The 11,610-nt window shown below is 40.9% G+C and overlaps 1 protein-coding gene across 1 annotated transcript; it reads right to left on the bottom strand.

The window, feature by feature from the left end:
• Positions 1-1,612: 1,612 nt before the first annotated feature.
• LOC140948699 (uncharacterized) lies at positions 1,613-11,610 on the bottom strand. Its single transcript, XM_073397963.1, has 6 exons — positions 11,487-11,610; positions 8,146-9,097; positions 6,436-6,934; positions 5,031-5,224; positions 3,987-4,331; positions 1,613-2,101 (listed from the first exon to the last, which is right to left on the bottom strand). The coding sequence occupies exons 2-6, from the start codon at positions 9,066-9,068 to the stop codon at positions 1,651-1,653; spliced, it is 2,412 nt and encodes an 803-aa protein (XP_073254064.1). The 5' UTR covers positions 9,069-9,097; positions 11,487-11,610; the 3' UTR covers positions 1,613-1,650.

Consider the following 11,610-nt stretch of genomic DNA (forward strand, 5'->3'; position numbering starts at 1 on the left):
ACTTACCTTTTCGAAAATTTCAGCCAGAAAAAGGCTTCTGAAAATTCTAGGTGACCTTTTTAGGGTAAAAATCCGTTAAAAATGGGCAATTATACCATTTTTTAGACGTTCGAAAATCCTAGGAGAGGCAGGCAAGCCATAAATTTTACAACTAATGTTCCGAAAATTCTAGATCTCAAATCGTCTTCCGAACAGATATTTTCTGAAAATTGACGTTGGGTGCCCCTGATGTATGGTATAATTCTCGCCTACCGGTTTATATTATAACTTTTATTAAGATCATCAAAAAAGGAGTTGTCAGACATAGCAGACACTATAAGTTTAATAAATATTTAACTGCTGCAGTTTGGACTTGACGTTATTGGAATAATGCAAAATAAATTGTTGGTCACTAACTTCTTTACCGTTGAAGTTGTTACGCCTACTATAAAACTTGAAAAACGTCGCGTGTGGTTTCTGCGCGTGACCCAATAGACTTTGGTAACTTTGTTTGTATTTGGTCATTAATACCTGAAGGTGGTTACAAGGAGAACAAGACAAAACTAAAACTAGCAATCTAGCAATAATGATATTGTACAGTAGAATACAAAATTTTTTCTAACTGAACATTAAAGGCGAATAAATGAAGACTTCCGTCTCAAATAGGCCCCCTCCCTCTAATAAGCTCTTCCCCCCTTTTCAGGGGAAGAAAGTTAATAAGCCCCCTCCCCCCCCCCCCCCTTATCATTCTTCACTAATAAACAATAGACTGTATTAATCAATCACGACTGTAAAACTTCGAGTGGACTGATTCGGGATGGTTTATTTACCAACTGGAAGTTCTGATTTGATTCTGATCCTTGGCTGCATTAGCCTGCGTAGCAAGTGCTTCCAATCGACTTATTGGACGAGAGTTAGAGCGGGAGTAATTTTTTTTTTTTTTTTGCTCTCGTCCCAACTTTCTCGACGAACTCGTGTGGAATCGCTGGTTCCGGCTGCATGACCTAAAACTTCTTGTACTTGAGATTTCCCACTTTATTCTAGTTCTTTATGGAGAACTGCAGGATACCATCGTCGTTTCTAAATTAAATAAGCCCCCCCTCTCAAATAAGTCCCCCGTCTCTATTAAGCCCCCCCTTCCCCCTTAAATGGGCTTGAAATAAGTAAGCCCCCTGGGGGGCTCAGTAGAGGATTTACGGTACTCTAGGAAATGTGACAACAAATTCTAGATTTGAAACTAGTCAGTGCACGTGACGATGCCTTTCTTATGAGTCCGGTGAAGATGGTTAACTGTTCCAAAATACCGCTACACTATAACCGAAACTTTTTTTGAAAAGTTATTTTGGAAGCTTATCACTTTGTTTGACTATATTCTGCCTTTTACTGTTACAATAATATAGTAGCTTAAATCTTACGGATAGCAGGATACTTACCAAATATAAACCTGACAACTACAACAGCTTTTCACTCAGTGGAAAGCTCATGGCATAAATATATTCCTAAGCTGATCACGCCTTTATGTTTTATGTGTTTTAGAATAACTTAATTCTGATCATACATTCTTGTAATTCGATTTTAGTGTACATTATTTTCCACATACACCGTTCAATAAAATCCATAGATCACCCGACACCAGAGTGGTATAGATGTACTTGTTGTAAATGGGTCATTTTACATTGTCGCATACGCCTTTGCCGCATCTTCTCGCGGTCCCTGGGATTCAGCAAGGAATTCAATTGCATTCGCTTCCATACAAGCGCGGTAACCCTCTCTATGATACGCTGTAAACATGGCAGGTGTATAGAACTGATTGGCTGTTGAATGCTGGGGAAACGCACCACACATCCACTCTGACAAGCCTCGACACTTGACACCATGACAACCCTCACAGCAACAAAACGTCAGACGATCGACTTCTTCTCCTGACAGCTCTGGACCAGGTCCCCAAAGGCCAGCTTCGAGATCAACGTCAATGTCACGCAACACCTCTCCCCAAGTTTCGTTTGCCTTCTTTTGCACTGTCTTGTCGGGGTGTCGGGGAGCGATGAAGAGTATATCACCTTCACCAACTTTCGTTTTACCATATCCGCTGGGATCCTTGTCGTAGTAGTGAACTTTAAACCTAAGAAATAATCACCAACTTCTCATTTCACAAAGGTAAATGTATACACGATCTAGAAGGAATGGTTCCTTGCTAGGGAATAAAGCGGACTAGAGCCCCGGGGGAGGGGGGGGGGGAGGCAGGACTAAAGCAAATAACTGACTGTCAAACCTCCCGTGAGTGCTCATTCGCAATGTTAAGACTCTTTTTAAGTTACGATATGGTTAGTTCCATGTTATCACTGAGAGGTCTTCGTATATACTGTTATTATATACATACTGAGAAATACTCACCAAAAAGCTATGTCGTAAATTTTCGTACGCAAATTAGTTCTAGCCAATCAGAGGAGCGAACGATGGTTTTCACACGTGAAAAAAATGATACGTCCAATCAGAATCGCGAACGATGTTTTTTCACGTGTGAGAAAAATGATACGTCCAATCAGAGGCCACAGAGGTGTGTGAGTTTCGCGCCAAAATTCCCGCCTCTTATTGCAGTTTGCAGCGCCGCTTCGCACACATTCAACGAGAAAAATTTTACTCAAAGAGTTTTTTGCTAAAAAAGTGAAAAACATTTCGGAAATGGAGTGGAATAGTTTCGTTTGTTTCACTGTCGATAAAGAAAACGGTAGAGAGCCGGCGAAACAACAGCGGAAAGGGAAAAACAGAACGAGACGTAAGCTTTTGTTGTGCTTTTTGTCGGAGCTACTTTGCCTTTCATTTAAGCTTAAGCTTATATTGAAACCGGCCATTTTACTTAAATTTACTCATTTTCAATTGTGCATTGACAACAAACAGTTAAGATTACTTATAGTTCTTGGATTACCTCATATCCTTACCGTCATTTATGTTTTTAACAAACGTTTGTACTAAAAAGCTGATACTTCGTTTTCTTTGTCATTTTTCGGCAAGTGTGTAGCGGCAAATAAGCATTTTTGAAAGATTTAAAATAAAAAGGCCGCCAAAATGATGAATGTCTCGGTATGTATATAATAAACACAATACCACATGGAAAGTGCTTTGTACGATATTTACGCACTCGTTTTTGTATCAGAAATCTTACTCGTTCGCTGCGCTCACTCGTTCGATTTCTGATACGTCAACAACTCGTGCGTAAATACCGTACGCCAGCACTTTCCATGAAGTATTCTCTATATGTTCTGAGTAGTATAGTACGGGAGGGGGGGGGGGAACTCCTGGGAATTCTTGGTGGGGGTGTGCCGCCCGGTTCTCCAAATCTTGACCCTATTTCAAACCAGAAAATGTAATTTTCCACACCCGTTTTCAAACCATACCTCTAAAATCCATACCCGTTTTCAGACCTGGTCTTTAGGCAGAAATTATGTTATCGTTACTTCGATTAGAGTGCAGACAAAAAAAATCTCCAAATTCATTTCGAATTCGCATATTTCTCTTTCTTTCTTACTCATCTGGAATTGAAACGATAAATACGTTCATAGGTACACTCCCGCAGTTCACTCAAAAACCATACCCAGACAAAAATGGGCAAAGTGCATACCCGTTTTCAGAACAAAACGACGCAAAAACGGATTTCAAGAGCAGTCTACTTTAGTTTAATGGAAAGAGGTTTAAACAATGGAGAATAGTAAAATCGTCATCCCAAAAAATAATCGGGGTCGCTTATGATAAGTGGTCATTTACAAAAGATTCCAACAAGGCTTTGACCGGGAAATTGGTGTTTTATATTAGTAGTCGCTTATGGGAGGTGGTCGCTTACGAGAGATTGTCACACATTAAGGTTCAACTGTCCGAAACTGTATTACCCATCCCAGGTTAATTAAATATTCGCATTTTGATGGTTTTAAGCGCCATTACATGAACCTTCTCGCTACTTATTTTCCCGCACAAAAATTCTACACGTTTAAAGATTTTTACTTTTAAATTACCGGTAACTGCTTGGCTGTGATCCTGGAGGTTGATTCACAAATTTGTCTTGTATATCCTCCGCAATGTCTCGTCCATCCATTCCCGAAAATGAACAACCTAGCTTTTTTCTGGCCATATCGAAAGAGGCCAATAAAGTTGCACCATAAGCTTCGTCACAAATTGTGCGTCCACCATTGACGACAACAATCTTTTTCAGTCTTAGCTTGAGAAGAGGAAGGATCCCAAGGTTTTCAATATGGCCGCCATCACTCAGGCGTAAGACGGGCGGTGGATTGGGACCTAGATTCGTCACACCAATGGTTTTACGGACAAAGCTGACGTAAGCGACGTTTATGGTGAACCATCTACAAAGAAGCGATTGGTTAGTCGTTAGGGTTAAGTAAGCTTAGTAACATTTGACCCGTTCTCTCAATTCAGGAAAGGTAAGTACCAGGAACGGTCTTTATTCAGCACGACTTTTTTAGAGGGAAGGAAAATCGAAAAATCATGCCCTATATTTATAAGAAAAAACAGAAAACGCAAGATTGGATAAACAGATTGTGTATGTTTCTGCAACTGTTATTGGTGTTGCTTTTTATGATTCTTTAACCAAGACTTTTTTAAAATAAGATACAATGACCCGGCAGTTGAGGTTTCATGAAAGTTACTACTTTGGTCTAGTGCTCTTATAGGTATCTTGCGATGGGACCACAATCCTGATTAAAAAGTAGAGCCTGTTTTAAAGACTGGGTACCTTGATATCGATGATACCATTTTATACGCGTGGCATGCACATACCTATTTCCAGTAGCTTGAATATGGGAGGTCCACTGGATCTTAGCACCCTGTATCTCCGTTTTGACGGTGATAAAACACTCTGCCTAGTATCCACCTCTTTCAACTTTTGAATTAAATTTGTCTCTAGGCCAAGGGCGACGTCCTCCGTGGGTTAACTCTTATTTTATCATTGTGTTTATAAAATATTGGGTTAATGATACAAACTTCAAAACTTAAAAACAAGTTAGTATTTCAACGTCATTTGTCAAGTGAACGAAGTAATCTACCTGGCAATCCGTTCCAGTCGTCCCGGATTTTTGCTGCCAGTGGGTATTAGTGCGGTGAGCGTGAGTAATATCAGCAGACCAAAGAACGTCAAGATTCCAATAACCAAGTACCTTCTCCGACCAGTTTGCCAGTAGAGAATCAAACAAAGCATCAGTGGCAGGATACGAAGTACTTCTATGACAAGCGGCAAAAACTGAGAAAAAGTAATTAAAAACAGAGAAATTATTAATGAGGTTTTGTTAGGGGGAGGGGTGGGGGGATTTACTTTTCCCTAGTCTGAATCTCAAAGGCTCTCGCTTCTCGTGTTGAGGAGGAAGCCATGTCCCTGTCGGTATTTTACTACAATTGTATTTGCGCAGGGTGGCGCAGTGGTGAGAGCGCTCGCCTAACTTCAATGTGGCCCGGGTTCAACTCCCGGCGTCGACGCCATATGTGGGTTTAGTTTGTTGTTGGTTCTCTCCCTTGCTCCGAGAGGTTTTTCTCCGGGTACTCCGGTTTTCCCCTCTCCTCAAAAACCAACACTTCCAAATTCCAATTCGATCTGGAACGTACGAACACGTTTAAACGAGTTCATATGAACTCCTATGTGTGCTTCGTGGTTAAACAAGCAATTTACAATTTTAATTTTTTTTTGTGCATTTCATCGTCGCTGTCGCAGTTTTCGCCCATGTTTGTGCCATTTGTCGCCATTTTATCTGTCTTATGTCACTGTTTCAAGTGTGCTGCATGTGCAAAGTTGTATTTTTGCTTATCAGACCAATTGCCGTTCTCGTTGCCGTCGCCGTTCTGAGCATGACAGGATGTAACTTTTCCATTGAGTACACTATAAGTATGTTAACGAGAGCTTCGCTTTTAGCCTTGGCTTAATCTATATATATTACGCTAAGTACATCAAACAGAGCTCTAAACCAACAACAGCCATTACTCTGATCCAGGTCCCCAAAAGCCTGCCGTCGTTGTCACGCAACACCTCTCTGAATGTTTCGCCGTAATCCTCACTCCTCGTATCCTCCCACGCAGGCGTTTTTAGGGGAGCTCGTTTGTGGGGAGGGTTGAAAAACAAGCTCCGCTAAAAACGCCTGGGTGGGAGGCTACACTCCTCGCCGCTAGGGATGTTTTTCCACCCGAGAGGAGGAGGAGGTGAGGAGAGACGGCAGTTTTTCAGGCTACTTTTGCAGTGGCGGATCCAGGAGGAGGGGCCCGGAGGAGAGAACGGGCCCCCTACTTATCTAAGGGTCTGGACGACTGCCCACCACCCCTTTCTCAGGGTCTGAATCCGGGCACTGTTTTGTAATGTCTTTTGCGTGGCACAGAACTACATAAATGAAGTAATGTAAAAATGGCATGTCAAATCTTCAGTCAATCAGTCATTTTATTCTAGATTAAAAATGTTTATTTATCCACCTGGATTAAACAATTCCTTTTTCCCTCGTGCCTCTCGTCAGCAACGACCGCCGTCCCCATCGAGATTCCAAGCATAACCTTTAAGTCTTTAAAGGATGCGTCATCTCCTTCATAGGCTCCCATGTGATGATCGACAGCGGCAGCTGACGTTGCCATTGCGTCAGATAAGAACACATCCATAGGCATCAACTTGCCAACAAACTCACTTTCGTGAAGAGGTCGGTCCAGTCGTTCAATTCCATTTGGCGACATCGTTAAGAGTTCATACTCTAGTTCTTTAGGGGAGGTGGTTCGTCGCCATTTATTGACTGTGATCCCGCCTATGTAAATGGGCTTTACGTCATCAAGGTCCTCCAAGGTCAGTGCTCGGCTGAGGTTGATGCGCTGCATGTGTGGACTGCACGTTGGGCAACGCAAGAACAGATCTCGCCATGATATTCCTCCACAGCCCCATATACCTACGCTTGACGGTGTATAGAAAGCTCTTTGGATACGCCACCTGTGTCAATTAATTATGTAGTTTAGGGAAAACGTTAGCACTCGGTCAACAAATCCTGTATATTGTTATAATTTAATTTTTTTAATATACAATATTAACCAGGAAAAGAAACGTCGGGCAAAGGTTTGGCTTATTATGATTTCAGCCTTGGTGAAATAAACCTGTTCAACCACTACTTGTCAAAAAAAATTATATTTATCCGATCATAAACTCAATCCCTTTACTCCTATGTTCTATGTTTGCTTTGAGGACTCTTAGCGGATATTTAAAGGATTTTATTAATGAGGACATTTGAAGTATGAAGATATCAAATAGGAAAACTTAACGTTTTTTAAAAGATCAAAAATACTATTTTCAGGTCTGTATGTTTCGTTGACTAGTTTCTAGGACTTAGAAGATATTATAAAGTCGCCCCAACATCTTTCTGAAAATAAACTGGTCGGTGAACACGCCGTGACACAAGCGCATGTAAGTTGCTCTCTCCGGAGTTATGGGCTCCAGAGTGCACTGATCCAGTCTGTACTTAAAGATATGAGGCCTCCTCTAATAATCTCAAATTAAAAATTTGATTTGTATGTGTAATCAAATGGTGACGAGTGAAATTAGGGAATAATTTCACGCGCGTTTTGTCCAAATCGTAATAATTTCCCGAGCCTTTAGGCGAGGAAAATTATTACGATTTAGACAAAACGCAAGTGGAATTATTCCCTAATTTCACGAGTATACCATTTGATTACCTATTAATATCACAGGTGACGAATTACGTTAGCAATCTTCGATCTTTTACATGTTTATCCTGGATCGTATCGATCGAGAACTCTACTCTCTCAAACGTTTAGACCTTAAATTTGACTTATAAAATTCAGAATTTTTCAGAATTTTTCGGCAAGATACCTGTTAGAATCCTCCTTGATGTTCTCTTGAGTGTTCAGGTTTTCTAAAGCGTCTTTTTGTGCCCTGACATCATCATTCACGGCGTTTTAGAACTTCGTCGCCATCTTGACACTGAGTTGTACGAAAGGGTTGCCATGGCAATTTTGTAATTTCACATGTGAAATTATAAATTAACGCTGAAATTTCGCGCCAAAATTAAGGAGTAATTCGTCACCTATGATATTATCTTGATAATTTTTTCTCGAGGCCAAAGCTGATTTTTCCCTTAATCTTAAAAAAGTTTGAAATTATTAATTATCACAATAAACGAAACTAACCTATTGTAAACGTGGCCAATGCGCTGCTGTATTGTTCCTATAATAGGCGCAATCCACAAAAGAACAGTAGACACACCCATCAGAGAACTGAACAACTCGTCATTGTACTCTAAGCTGAATACGCGACCATTGAAAACTTTCCAGTTAATTACAAAGGAGTAGATGTAAATCACAAGAACGAGAGTGGCATTCTTGCGCATGAGCGGAAACGAAAACCAAAGAAAAAATGTGGGCAGGATGATAAGAAATTTCATCCACATTGGAATCAAGTGAAGAAATTCGTCAATGAACCAAGGAATGAAAACCAAACCAAAAAAGACGAAACCGGACGTAGAGAGGAATGTGAACAGGCCTTTTCCTTTGGTAAATAAACCTTTGATGGCACTGGATAATACAGCTACAACAATAGGTGCTGCAAACAGGGCGAATTGCTTGTAAATAATAGGGGAGGTAAGTCGTTCTACACGGCATTCTTTAATGGTCATATTTGGATTCCGTTGGACCACCTTTGAGCAAGGTTTACCTCCGCCACGAAGAATCTTTCCAAACAAGAAGTCGATCACAAAAGCAAGTGGACATGCGTAAGAAGACCACAATAGAAAGGGGATGATTAAGGCCACAAATACTGTCATCGTGAACAGTATGACAGAATCCAGAATTCCTTGGCAGGGCTTTTGCCAATTGCAAAAGGCACCGCTTCGACTTCGCAGATGCTCGAAGAATTCCCGATGCCACTCTGGCGAGTCCTTTTTGCCATTCCGGTACTTCCAGTCCAAGTACGCAGTACCTGTGTAACCACCCCCTGACACGCAGCTTAGGAAATCTACATTGGCTTTCTTCTGGAGTAGTCTGCGCAGGACACCGGAACAGAATGACGCTGACCGGATCCCACCACCAGAGAATGCTAATCCAACTTTGGCCATAACGTAATAGATTGTTGTAGCTTATTTCTCTGCAGAAAGACCGATAAAGAAGAAAAAAACGTTTATTGTACCAGACAGACTTTTCAGATGTGTATAAAGCCATTTATTCAGATTTTGAATTCACACATCTATCTATAATTACAAATATCTTTTATATCTATTGATACCGTCTAGCCTGGCCGCCTCTCCCCCTCAACTTTATTCAGGGAGACTTGGAAGTACCTCAAAGATGGCGTTCGCCTCGGCCGTGCTGACCAAAAAGATCGCAAGCTATGGATTGTTCAATTACATACTTTCGATTGACACTAGTAGCTAAACAAGTGAGACTCGATATTAGAGTAGAAGAGAATACGTAAACACGCGGAAAAAATAGATAAGTCGTTTGAGAAAATGTCACATGAAAAATGTTCAGCTTTCGTCTCCCTTTTACTAGTGTTTCAACAAACTTGTATGGCCAAGAGATGGCTCTTATTTGACCCATGCGGGAAATGTGCACCCTGAATGAGGGTCTCAATGGGGTGGTGGCTTTTACGGTTATCGGCTAAAACTTTGGCTCTTTTACGGCTATCGGTTAATTTTTTTCAGTTACGGTTAACGAAAAAGTTAAAAATTAACTTCTTTTGTTCCAAAAAGTTAAATATTAATCAACCTGTATTTTTTGTATCTTTAAATCAAAACAAAGGTCTTTGGATCATCTCGGGATGAAACAACCTATTCTTTTGAAAAATTTTAACATTTGATAGATCATACTTTTTATAAAGTATTTCTCTTCTAATATAATTTTACACATAGAAATGTCAATAGTCAATTTAAAAATAATCCGTTGTGAAAAAGAAAAGCAGACACGCAAACGCCCAACTTAAGGCCAGGGCGCGACATTCATTATAACAGAAATGGCCGTTTTCACACTAGAGACGGATTATTTGTGTGAGACGGGTTATCCGTTTGATGATTCGCGTCAGATAGGTAATACTTCTTAATTCGAAAATGGAATAGTTTTAATTTTGAGTGAGCAATCCGCCTGTCTTTATCCGTCATTTTCGACGGACAGTTTGTAGACGGGATTATCCGTTCGAGAAAGCCTGTGTACAGCCGCCCCCTACCTCAGAAAAAATCGGAGAGTGGGTGTCTGTGGGGAGGGCGCGACTGTACACAGGCTAGCCTCAGACGGATAGTCCATTTCTAGCTCTGGCGTGAAAACGACCTATAACAAAATTCCCGTGTCCAGTCTTTTTAATGATAGCGAAGGACTGTATGGAACGACTGTCTGCCGTTGCCTTGTTCGTGGGCCTCATTATTCCGGCCGGCTAATGCGTTTCGGGTCACGTGGTCCATGCGAGTTCGCCACCAAAATACCTTGACCGAAATTGCGTGGGAAGACGCCGTACAGGGACTGGGCATGGCAATGTCTACCGTAGCGTCAGAGGAAAACAGGGAAATATTGTTCATCGGCAACGTGTTTTACAAACAGTGACATCTCTGCGTGTTGTTTCACCAGTGTTTCAAGGGCTCGACCTCCTGAAAATCGCAAATATTAATCCCCAACAAGAAGCCACACTTTCGCTATGGAAAAAATTAGTTCCCCGAGAGAGCGGCGAAAATGGAGCCTAGGTCTTGGTCAACACCTAAAAGGCGCTTCGCCTAACGTGCGTATGGAGTCACACTGGCCGGGAAATAAAAAACGCAATCATAAGTGAGGGAATCTAGGGAAAAGTATCTTTTACGGTTAACTCTTTTTTACTCTATTTACGGCTAACGGTTAAAATTTTTCAATTTTTACGGCTATTGACTAAATTTTGGGCCGTTTTACGCCTATCGGTTAACCCCATTGAGACCCTCTGAATGTTTGGCAGTTGTAAAGAGACAGGGATCAAATATGCAAATACCTTCGTGTCAAAATACACGACAATGGTCATGCTCGCTTAAGATTTATATAAGTGGAGTAAATACGACATGTGTTAACTGTGTTAAGGCATCGGTTAATTTGACGGAGTTCGTTCATTCGTTCACTTTTTTAGTAATGAGGTTGTTCGCCAGTTTTGCTCACATCATGACTGTATACATTATGATAATACACTATATATTTTGATGAAGCGTTGCAAATAATGTTTAAACGAGGCCGGTTTTAAATGTAAAAAGTAGTTAACTAAATCCAGGCAAGAAACCGCGGTATTTGCTTTTTTAATCATTCACTCTTCGGGCTTTTATAGGTACGATGATGCAACCAGCTCGACTTATTGTTGCCTAGAGCTGATTTACTGCATTCATCGCGTTTTAATAATAGCGTGAGAAACGAAGACTGAATTGATTAAAGATAAGAGTTAGAAATATTAACAGCTTTACTTGTTTTCCTTGGCTAATTTATATTTCTGCACATTTAAAGGTCCTAAATGAAAACAAATTTAAAGGTCAACTCACCTCAATGCCGGTTTTTCAGTCTGCTCCCTGCGACGCCTGCCGATTCGCGTTGGTGAACTTAACAAAACAACTTTTTCGCGTCTTTCTTTTCGGTTGAGTGAATTCCAAGCATATCAACTGGCTT

The sequence above is a fragment of the Porites lutea genome, chromosome 9 (assembly GCF_958299795.1).
Source record: "Porites lutea chromosome 9, jaPorLute2.1, whole genome shotgun sequence".
NCBI lineage: Eukaryota > Metazoa > Cnidaria > Anthozoa > Scleractinia > Poritidae > Porites > Porites lutea.